This window comes from Anguilla anguilla, chromosome 14 (assembly GCF_013347855.1).
Source record: "Anguilla anguilla isolate fAngAng1 chromosome 14, fAngAng1.pri, whole genome shotgun sequence".
Classification (NCBI taxonomy): Eukaryota; Metazoa; Chordata; class Actinopteri; order Anguilliformes; family Anguillidae; genus Anguilla; species Anguilla anguilla.
This window is the reverse complement of record NC_049214.1, coordinates 6,682,508-6,694,697: the sequence shown is the minus strand read 5'-3', so window position 1 is coordinate 6,694,697 and position 12,190 is coordinate 6,682,508. Positions and strand designations below refer to the sequence as shown.

The 12,190-nt window shown below is 40.5% G+C and overlaps 1 protein-coding gene across 4 annotated transcripts in view; it reads right to left on the bottom strand.

Moving 5' to 3' along the window:
- LOC118212638 (ADP-ribosylation factor-like protein 15) overlaps positions 1-12,190 on the bottom strand; it is a 102,952-nt gene that overhangs the window by 85,553 nt on the left and 5,209 nt on the right. For 2 of the 4 annotated variants that reach the window (XM_035390755.1, XM_035390754.1), the window contains exon 2: positions 7,214-7,439. The exons of 1 other annotated variant lie outside the window; for it this stretch is intronic. In XM_035390755.1, coding sequence (XP_035246646.1) covers positions 7,214-7,270 — 57 coding nt within the window. In that variant the 5' untranslated portion in view covers positions 7,271-7,439. Of the gene's footprint in view, positions 1-7,213; positions 7,440-7,659; positions 7,685-12,190 lie in introns of those variants that run through there. One more of the 4 variants, XM_035390757.1, reaches the window with a different exon arrangement.

Genomic DNA, 12,190 nt, shown 5'->3' with positions numbered 1-12,190 from the left:
AAACAAATGTGCATCCTGCTGTACGCAAAATAATATTCCACTGATTCGAATACACTGCTGGACTGTCCCCCCCCCCCCGTTTTCTAATCAGAAAATCCAATGCAATCCAATCACATTGCTAGCATAGTAAAGGTGACTATCAGAAGATTTTATCGATGACAGGTTCATTTTAACTGGAGCAGTTATAAAAAGGAGGCACTTTACAGAGGCTACGAAACGAAGGCAGTCCCAGGAGCGCAACCCTCTGTGGGACGGTGATAACAACTCTTTCCTCGTGGTTAATGAACAGTGCACTGCCGCGGCGTACCTGGCCCCACACAAATATCACCAGGTGTGGAGAAAACACAAGAGCTGATAAGGAGGTTAGCTTTATTAGTTCTGAAGTAGAACATCCCCACCGCAGTGAACAGTCTTTGCTTCACCAAGCACCACGCTGCACATCTGCAGGCGTATTTACACGAATGAAAAAAATTGTTGTTTCTTCTCGAAGATTATGCACGCGGGGATTTATCATCCCATGTGGTATTGCGATGACTAGACGATAAATATGCTACAACAGCCAAAGCTACTGTTAAGCTCGGCATAGACACAGATGATTTACTACTGTTGTACCACAAAAGCCATTGCAATGTCATTTTAGTCCCCCCCCCCCACACCCCTTTACATTAAAAACACTGGAAGATGGGAAACAAAAAATAAATAAATAAATGGCAAGAGAAATACTTGATAGTCCACAAAAAAAACAGCTAATTGTATATTTTTACCATTCAATGACAATGACAGGCAAACCATGGAGCTGAAAAACTGACTTAGTCTTTGCTTCTTCACAATTACAGTGATTTTTTAAATTAGTCTGACGCGGTATTAGAAATAAAAATAAACACTTATTGCAAAATAGAGAGTGCGTAGGCTGATCGGTCAGCCTGTCTTCATCAGTCACCAGTCACTGGTCTCTAATATGGCGAGTGACCTAAATGCTGTGCTTAGAAGAGTCTTGTAAGGACCGGACTGCTTGACAGTTCCGTGCACACAAGGGGACCCCAAGCTGGACTTTGACAGGTCGGAGGAGGAGGCAGAAGAACCCCCGTGGCGTATAAACATCCTGCAGTTGCCTTTGGCTGAGGCTGGGCACAGATGGGGCCCCGGGCAGCAGCGTACACCATGTCCATCTGCCCCGACCGTAAGCAGGGGCGTGAGGTGTGAACCAGCCTGGAACAAGCTCTGTGCCTCAATCGATTCTGTCTGACTGACTGATGAATCTGAGCCTCGCTGTGGGCTTATGGATTTATAGCCACGATGAGGAACTGCTGCCAACGTGCGCAAAATGAGCTCTTTGGGAGTAATGAACAGAAACCACAGCTAAAGTACATCAAAACCCCCCCCCGCCGCGTAAGATCTAAAATCGGCTCCAGACACACCCCGCCACGGCACAATGGCATGACCTCGGGTTTTTTAACGCTCCCAAATAAACCAGTCTTCCTTTACTGGAAGTTGTGCTTTGTTTTTCCCCAAACATATCACGGATTCCCACCCAGCTTGTTCGGTGCACTGAAGAGGCTGAAAAAAAGAGAACTGTTATGAATGGCATCCTGTTTGGCCCTTCGGAAGGCCCTGGGCAGGAGCTGCAACCCGAGCAGAGACCGGCAGGACTTTTATTAGGAACTGCGAGATATTCGTGTCCTGGGACGGAGTCAGAGACCGTTCACATCCTGCCATTCAAAGCACGGAAACAAGCTAAGTATATAAGCTGGAGCAACCCCAAACACTTCCCCCCCGCCACCCTCCATCAACCGGTCAGGAGAAGCAGATTTATGACTCAAACTCATTCAAAATATTCAGTGACGCAATAGGTGGTGCCTGGCTTCTATCAGTTCATTGTTTTTACCTCCTTTGCCTTGAAAACAAGAAACTGTGGACTGTATTATTGTTTGCTAAATTAAAATCTGCTTAAGAGTCCTTCAAAAACAATTCAAAGGTGTTCAGTCAAGGTAAACTTAGAATAAATGAAACCACATTACTTGCCAACACTATACTATCATTTAAACAAATATCAGCATGAGGAAAAACTTTTTTTTTTTTTTGAGAAGACTTGAAGCAGACTTAAGCAATGTTTGGGACATAGGGGGCAATCCTCAGAAATGAGTACCCTTCTGAAGAGACACATTTATGTATTTAACCCAGCAGAAGACATAGGCCTACACGCCTGATAATATTCTTCATGGTTTCACTCACTCTTATCTATTTACAAACTCAGGATGGCACCAGGAAGCAGCCAAGAGCTCACACATACCAGCTAACTTATTAACTTTTCACTCACCCAAGAGCAACAATATTCCACCTTTTAAGACGCACGTCTGTGAGCATCGCAGATGCAATAAAATGCTGCGGCGCGAATGGGAATGTGCTCGCTTGCACACTGTGTGGATCGCGACAGGCAGAGTATAAACGGAGTGACGGAGTGTAGCACAGTGGGTAAGGAACTGGGCTTGTAACCGAAAGGTCGCAGGTTCGATTCCCGGGTAGGACAATGCCGTTGTATCCTTGAGCAAGGTACTTAACCGAAATTGCTTCAGTATAGGCTATATCCAGCTGTATAAATGGATACAATGTAAAAAAAAATGCTATGTAAGTCGCTCTGGATAAGAGCGTCTGCTAAATGCCTGTAATGTAATGTAATGTAATGTAAAAACAGCCAGAGAGTCACTACGTTTTTAAATGACATTTGGCAGTTTAGAGCCATGGTACGCCACTTCAAGCTCAAGTGCACGCAAACCAAACAATGCAATTTAAGCACCACAAAGTCTCAATAAAACTGATTATTATTCAGAGAGCATTCTGCGCCAAGTAGTTCCAAAAACCCTGCCTAAACAACTGGCAAAAGCGCATACCAGAACGACGCTAGGCATCATAAAGACAATTTGAAAGCAAAAGCGTTTACTTATCACCGCAGCACAGAATTGAGTGAAGACTTAAGTAAGTAAAGCACCTGGAATGTGCTGCTCACATAGTGTGGATATAGGGGCTAAACAGGCCCCTATATCCACACTATGTGAGCAGCACCTTCCAGGGAACTTTCGTCTCTGCTCAAGGCAACGCATGGAGGAACGTCCAAACGCAATGGTGTCCGCTTCTCACTGCATTCCTGCTTCCAGGATAACTGCTGTTCTGCATGAATAATATTACATTCTTGAGGCAATACTACAATTGCCCTCTGCCACAGCCACCAAGAATGAAATCTTGGGCATTTAGCCACAACGTACTTACACCGCAGTCCGATTCAAGGGGGCCCACTGTGTTTGTCTGAAAAGTTTACAATTTCACAACTGAAAGACTCCAGGAAATTTTTCCTGGAAGTTTACAAAACTCCTGGAAATGTTATATCTTCTGCTACCATAGTCCAGGCTGTATTACAACAGGGCTGGCAGTCACTGCCATCTGGCTCAGTTCCTTGTAATGAACTCAGTAATACTAAAATTCAACTAAACAAGTGAAACCAAGAGGCTCTCTAAAAAGAGCCAGCAATAATGAATGCTTTCTAATTACTTAAAGCTGTAGAATCTATGCAAGTTCTTCAGGCTGTAGAATGAACAGTAGTCCCAATAGTGGTATAAAATGCTATCTAATTTACACTGGAATGCTCAGTGCATTTTGTTGCATAGCTGGGAATTATTTATAGTTGCATTAGCATTCTTATTTTGCTTAAAGGAAGCTGCTTTGGTGCATTACATCTGGCAGTCTAATATTAAGCATGTACAAATTATATAATTATGTGAATTTAATTAATGATTTAATTAATAACTTACTTTAAGTTGTGTTTTTTGTATGTTGCATTCATATAGGCTATCATTTATACATTAGGACATTAGATTAAGCAAACAATGAGTGCAATTAGTGAAGCATAAACTTACATTCAAAATGCTAAGGCTCATTAAAGCCTGATGAAATATTACAATCTCACTGAACTAATAGCTTTGTCCACCCACCCCCATTTTTTAATACAGATGTCACATGTAAGACCAAAACTCAAAAAGATTCAGTGTGAGCTCCTCTGTGTAAAACAGAGTAGCTCAAATGACATTATCTGTAATATGGCCTCTAACAGAGCACCACGCAGCCACAGAACTTTATCTTGGGCCAAGACTGTATATCTTTTTAGTCGCTGCAGTTTAAAGAAACTGATAAAAAAGAGTTGCAACCTTTCGAGATGCTGTAAGCCTCTGAATAAAGATGAGGAAGGTGACCTCAAAAGCAGGGCACGAGCGCAGCACCATTTCGGGCAAGGAAATCTAAAGATAGAACGGCAATTTTACACTCCATTGCCACAGCAATTAGGGGCCTGAAGAGGACTAATCGGAGGCATAAACTCCTGTCACCAGGAGCCATGATATCCACAGCCTGAACACTTTCTCCGCAGACCGAGATTAGCTGGATTTGCGAGAGGAGTTAACGGTTTCATTCGTAATAATTTGGCCTAGGCTGCAACAGGTGGTGTCTGATTGTTGTGAAATGGGAAATGTGAAAGAGGTGAGTGCCTTGCTATAAGTGCCATGGACCGCAACATGCATATAGAGTCAAAATCTATATTTGTCTATTTCTTTTTGGTGCTACTCTACAATGAAAAACTCCTTACTCAGCAATAATAAAGTATTAAAATAGCCCCGTAATATTATAATATACTGTACTCCAATTACTATTACAAATGCTTTTATACCAACTGCTCGGATTTCAATTTTCTTATTTAGAGAAAACAAGTTTTGCGTCTGTGATATAATTGCTACTCTAATTAAACCTGTGTCATTAACAATCCTTGCTTATGCTCAACCACATCAGTATCTCCACATTAATGCAGTGTCACCATTGTCTTTACAAACTTTCCTCTTGGTTGAATATTACAAGCTTGTTGCTGTCTTTTATGACCTGCAGCAGTAATGTTCTTACAATTCAACTCACACGGCATCCATTATGAATCCTGAACAGTAAGATATCTCCTATTGTGCCATCTTAAGATCTAAAAGACTTGAATTTTGACTTAACTATTTTGACCGATTTGATTTCAGATTTTCATTAAATTACAGATGGCCGATTCTTAAATTACATTAAGACTGTTCTTACTCTTTTTAAATGTTTTTTTAACAATGAGTAGGCCTATTTGCTCATGAATATGTTAAAACATCAAAATCAAATGTTAAAACATCTCAATGGAAACCCGCTAGGCACAAACAAAAATGGATGGCTACAGTATATTTTATACATCCATCCACCTGCATTTTGTCATCTTAGTTCCAGGTTTCAAAAGGCAGGAACAAGTGACTTGTATGTGTATTTTTATCAAAAGTCACCATCACCTAAAGGTAATGCATCAATAAGGTGCAAATTAAGTTTAAATTTCAAGGACAAAAGAACATACACATATGATAAAGAAAGCAAGGGATTATGGTGCTTTCTGTGTCAAGTGTTGGGAGGACGTCGTGGTTAAAGGTGGTCAGAACAACATAATAAACCAATGGGCCTCAGTGACCTTTTTAGTGGGATCCAAGGACGTCTCCAAAAGGTCATTTCAAGCAGGCTTATTTCCAGTCAAAGTAATGTTTATTGGCAACACAGTCCAAGAAAGGCCATCCAGGGAGTTTTTCATTGTCACTGACACTTCTGGCTTGCTTTGAGGCTGTTTTAGGCTACGGTATACTACAAAGCATATTGTGAAAAATACTTTGTAAAATGTGCTAAATAAAACTTTACTGAAAATCTGAAGTTGCAGATTTGAGCCTGTATGTTTCCAACAAACAACCCCATAATCAAAACTACCGCCTACAAAATTTTCCTGGCATTTTAATCCAACCTCATACATAACATGTTGAATATACTCATCTCTCCAACATTAAATCACCCATTATCGTCACACTAAAGAAAGAAAAACTACATTTTGAGCCTAACTTATGCAACTTGTCAGCTGGTAGTTTGGAAGTTTTGATTGGCCAATACCCACCAAAACAAGCTTTTCTCTTAGCATGTCTCCTCCCTTCCAGCAGACACACCTGAAAGCTAATGTTCTTCCTGAAAGCTGATGTTCTTCTGGAAAGCTGTTGCTGCAGCAGCACATCAGCTCAAACCTGTTCTGACTTGTACTGCCACATAGCATCCACAAACAACGCTATAACTACAGAACACAGAGACTTCATCTTTGCATTGCCTGCAGCATGAGAAGAAAGAGACCAAGCGCTTTTCTTCACTTCCATGTCAACAGTAGCATCCTAAAATATTATGCAAATCATGGCAAAACTGCAATCATGTTATTCGTCACAAGACATAGAATTACACAGATATAAAGCCCAAGAGAAGCTTCAGAGACACGCAACTATATCTTGCAGGTGATATGACATTGATATGAACTAACATATAGCAAGATACATATTATTGCACAGGTAAATATAATCAATGGGACAATACACATAAAACATTTGAATATATACTGAATAATCTATCCATGTTAACTAATCAATATAGCTGCTATAATAAAATTAATTGGCTTTAAAAAACACCATTCTCCCAGTATTTTTGATCATGTAAATTTTTTTTAATTTTTTTTTTTTTTTTTTACATCAAACAGGACTGACGGGAAAGTTAAATGAACACTCCAGCTAAAAACAAGTCAACCATAAATGCAACCAAATATTCTGTAGAATAGATAGCTGAGAACAGTACCTTCATGGCTACCAACAAGTTCACCTACACATAGCCTAGCTAGCAAAAATATTTCAACAGGAACCTTTTTTGCAGTTACTATATTTGACAGTTATTTAACATCAATGACACCAATAAAATATTTCTTGAGCCTAAAACCATAATAAATTTGAATGGCTGATTATCAGTAAACACAATTTTCAATAGAAACATATTCTGGGTTACTTTAATGCTGAACTAGTCACACTACCAAATACTTGTTGATATATACAGATCCGCAAGGCTAGTGTTTTTTTTTTACCTCTCAGAAATTCAACCCATGCCTCCATTGTTTGCGACACCGCAGTTCTACCCAAATAGAACACAAACACTCCCACGATACGCGGTAAGCTCGTCAAACCGACTCACAAAGTAGGAGCAAAGACAGGATGCTACAGTAACTAAGTGTATAAAACAATAAAGTAATCAGTCATAAAACACAGCCTTTCACATACAAAGAGACATCCCAAAACTGTACAACACGCACGCTTACCGTGAAAAAGCCAATCCGGCACAGAGCAAACGAGAGCTGCAAACACTCGGACATCATCCACGGCAACAGCGTTACCGCCGACAACAAACAAGCCAGCCAGGGTAATTGAACAGGGCCAAGGGGGAAGGCAGAGAGAACAGTAGGTAGGCAAACACACTTAGTCAACGCGAGACCCAGAGCAGCAAAGGACGTGCAGCAGTCCTCAACTTCATCTGAGAGACGGGGACTACGAAAAAAAAGGGGGGGAAAGACAAAATCTGTTCTCATTATTTAAAACAAGATTTTTTTTAAATCATACAAAAATAAGAAACATATTTAAAAAGATCCCTAAAAAAGATCTCTTTTTTTACAAGTGTAATGTAAAACTGAACAAAATGTTGTGTTCAAAATTACAGCCAGAGCACATCTACAAAGCATATCTTTGACAGAGTTAGATCAATTTCAACCTCTTCCCTCGTGTCCTATTCCACACATTTTCAAGGATCTGATTCACAGGTCATGCTAGACTTGCTTGTTTGTGCTGTTCCTCTCAGAACCGCAACCCCCCCCCCACCCCACCCCACCCCACCCCACCCCACCCACCCCACCCCAAACACACACACACACACAGAATAACTGCATTTTTTAAGTTCTGTTCAAAACTATTTTGAACTTAAGCAGTGTTTACTGCACAGAGTCAAGGGTAACACTGGAAATACTTCAACTCAACTTTTTGAATGGAGAAAAAATAAGTGACCTGTTCTTCCGTACCTAATGTTTTTTAATAAGTGAAGTAGGTTACTGATTGCCTTCAGAAGTTATACATCTACACTAGGTGTCAGTAAATTGCAGACACTAAAATGAAAACCTTGTGAAAAAATAAAACTTTTAAATAAAAAATAACTGTCAACCGAACAAAACACATTGCACCAGCATACTGTGACACCCATGCCTGGATAAAATCATTGAACATACACACGTGAGAGAAAATTTCAAAAAAATCAGGACAACATCCTCCTCCTTTCTGTGTAGCATGTGCATTGACCTCTGGCAAGCAGTGGAGTCTCACTGATCACTTCTCCTGTACAGTAGTAATGACCATTCCTGTTTTAGATATCTACTTCAGTCAGGGGGAAGTAGTGAGTAGTTGGTGCTTGTTTGTCCCTGCCTGTAACAGGTATGAGAAATAATGTCTCTTTCGTAATGACAGAGTCATAAGTAATCCAAGCAATAGCCTATAAAATTCGGGAGAAATTTAGTGGAGATACACTTAAATATGGGTTCACTTCAGAATTGTTCGAAAATATTCGACAAAGATTTGTGTAAACAATGTTCAAGAGTTTAGATTACTGTGGCTCTAAAATAATTCTATATTTAGCTTTTGAGATACAAGTTAAACTTTGTCATACTATAAAATATCAAATTGTACACATCAGCCATTAAAGGTCCAGCATATTCACGTGTATTTGAAAAACACAGAATATGATTTTCTATAGGCTATTATGCACACAGAATGAAATACATTTATTTACTACTTATTTAATTGCAATTTATTTTTAAACGAGTGTTTGCAGTGGATCTACTCTCTCAAAGAACCACATTAAATGTGTTTAGTCACCCAGTTAATGAACACAAGGAAGATATCAGAAATCACATCCCACTGCCATCAATAGAAGCCCATGACACAAAATTCATCTTCAAGCAGTTCAGAGATTCAGGATTACTGGCATGAAGGACCTAAGTGTAGTAAAATCAAAGCACAATCCAGCCTCTGCACATTCCAAGGCTTGAAATTAGCCCAGCACCTTCGAGTAATGAACGACTTGAAATGTTTCGGATGGACAAATATGGACATATTGGGTGCCTGTGGAATCAGGGGATGAAGGTCACTCTGTCACTGTCCCTCAGTTTTGAAAGTCACTCCTGAGCCCGGCTCACTGTATCCACAAGCAATGACTGACAGTGCTGTGCATTATGCGACAGCACACAAATACCCACTCTAATTCATACAACAACTGACCTCTCGGTTTCATTCTGAAATCCCATCTGCTGTTCTCAGGCCAGATCCAAGTGTGGAACACCCGGTTTAATGTTTCACCCTGCACTATTGTCTGGGTCAAACTGGGACGGATGTTGTTTTTGAAACCCCGCCAACTAATTGCACACTAAAATTCCAAATTCCTACCTAGCCTACTTGCTACGGTCTCCATAAATGAACGATCAGTTGTCGTTTCTCGGGGTATTTGATTAAATTGCAACGCCTACTTCACAACTTATTCAATTATTCAACGACGGAGTTTAGCACAGTGGGTAAGGAACTGGGCTTGTAACCGAAAGGTCGCAGGTTCGATTCCCGGATAGGACACTGCCGTTGTACCCTTGAGCAAGGTACTTAACCGAAATTGCTTCAGTATAGCCTATATGCAGCTGTATAAATGGATACAATGTAAAATGCTATGTAAAAGTTGTGTAAGTCGCTCTGGATAAGAGCGTCTGCTAAATGCCCATAATGTAATGTAATTAGCTGATCTGGGGGTCGCTAATTAGAACTGCCCTAATAGCAGGCCACAGAAATAAATGGAACCAAAATGCTATAAAACAGTCTCTTCATATTTCTTTGTAGCGATCTGAAAAATACACATATACGCCATTCTATATCCTTCATTCATTTTCATTCTAATTATAAATTTTGGGTAAAACCAGTTATATGAATACCCGGCTCTCAAATCTGAAGTTTAGATTCCTGAAAATATGGACAGTTCCCAGGCTGTGTTGTCTTTAAAAAGTACTGCGTCAAGCCAGCCAGTCAACACCTTTCAACCATCCTGTATTGTAACACGCAGAGCCAACGACATTTAATCTGTCTTTAATAAATGAACCTTTTCATGTTCATAATCACACAAGCATAATGTTCAATTCCTAATGCCATGCACAGTGAAGAGTTTGGGTTTCATACACCAAATTGCCCATATGTACAAGCTGAAGAAAAGATTACTTACTCTTGGCTACTCCATATTTTCTAAAAAGCCTCGTTTATTTTGAAGAGCTTGTCATGGCAACCGAAAACATAATTCTCGCAAGGTTACGAGGATGGGCGTTTATGGGATGGATTCTACAATAGTGCACAATAATGGTGCAAGTCCTGAAACCAGGACGACTAATTGGTAGCTCACATAGTGCATAACATTGTGCAGAGCTGTTGTGTGCAGAGAAAATATTGATTATTCTGAAAGACCTGCACAGCTAGGCCTAGCTCAGTGACCTCATTAAGAAAATATCCTCTTAATGTTGGACCTCACAGTACACAATAAAACAGAGACTCTATCTTACAATGTGAATGTGCCTCACTGGTAAAATATAATTTTTAAAAAAAACATCTAACACATTGCTGTGCCAAAGTGGACTGTAATTAACCTCTGGGAAAGAGAATTGTGTATTGACTTTATGAGTCAATTAATTCTGAAAAGCCACAGGGGACCCTTCAGATATAAATTTTCCAGTTTTCAGGCGATGAAAGTAATGCGTTCACTGCAAAGCGCATGCAGAGTCTGAAGGAAACGCCTCTACCTGAAAAAACACACACCGTGTAGGCCTAATGTCAGAGATGGTTCGTGCCAACAATGAGGGAAACGATTCCACCCGTTAGTTCAAAACAGAAATGCGAAGCAAAGAAAGCAAAACAAATGGCACTCCACTCAAATAAGGCTTGGATGGAACTTTATTAGACTGATTTTCTTTTAAATCATAGTATTAAAAAGTGTCCATTATGATCAATAAACATACTGGACCTGCAGATCTTAAAACAGGCTGAATACTCCTCCTTTCCACCATGACCACTCCCTTTGCTGCAGGCCTGCAGCTCTTGAGTGGATTGAACCCTGTATCCCTGGAGCGTTCTTTAGGGTTTCCAGGGATGGCGTATGTCCTCACTATGACCTTCCTCCCGGTGTCCCTCAATGCTCTGTACTTGGCTGCCTCTTTTCTCATTACATTACCGGCATTTAGCAGATGCTCTTATCCAGAGTGACTTACACAACTTCTTTCATAGCACTTACATTGCATCCAGCTAGATATAGGCCTATACTGAAGCAATGCAGGTGAACTACCTTGCTCAAGGGTACAACGGCAGTGTTCTACCTGGGAATTCAACCTGTGACCTTACAAGACTAGCCCCTTACCCATTATACTCCACCCATCATTTATTATACCACCTCTATGCTGACGGTACTCTCCTCTCCTCCATCTGACACTCAGCTCTCACAGTGCATCTCAGCTTGCCTGAAGGACATCTCTTACTGCAGGGTGGTCCGTCACATCAAGCTCCATCTGATAAATAGTGAAATACTTTCCACTTCCTCCATGTCCACTCCACTGCAAGACCTCTCCCTCAGTCGAGATGCTAATCTTCTGTCGAAAAACCAAAATCAGCTGTTTCAAGGGGTAAAGCAGCTGTTGTGAAAAATGTAGCTCGGCATGTTTCTTGTGTCAAGGAGTGTCATGTTTTTACTGCAAACACTACGGTAACCCCATTAGGCTGAGATCCACTTCTTGTGATTTCTCATGGTTTAGCTACCTGGAGTCAAATTCTGCAAGCAATGTCCCCTCACTTCCATGGGTCTTCATGCTCATGACACTTGTATAGATGAAACACGAATGAAACACAATTTGAAAGCGCTTACTTTTTAATAGAATCAGAGCACCAAATTTCTCCCTGGTGCACGCCACAAAGGAAATCAACCAGAGCAGCAGAGCAAATAGGCCGCCGGCAGAACTATAAAGAGGAATGTAGCCTAGCAGAGTCTTTATAGGTCTCTTTACAGGACCACTGTTTAAAGAGCAAAGAAAATGGCAGTTTAATCCACACATTTTAGACATTTAGCAGATGCTCTTATCCTGAGTGACTTAGACCAAAATAACAAAAGTGACAGAAGCTGTTAATGTTTTTGGTAGCTTTAAATTGCACATCGGTTACTGCCATTAAACCAGGACTGCGTTCCC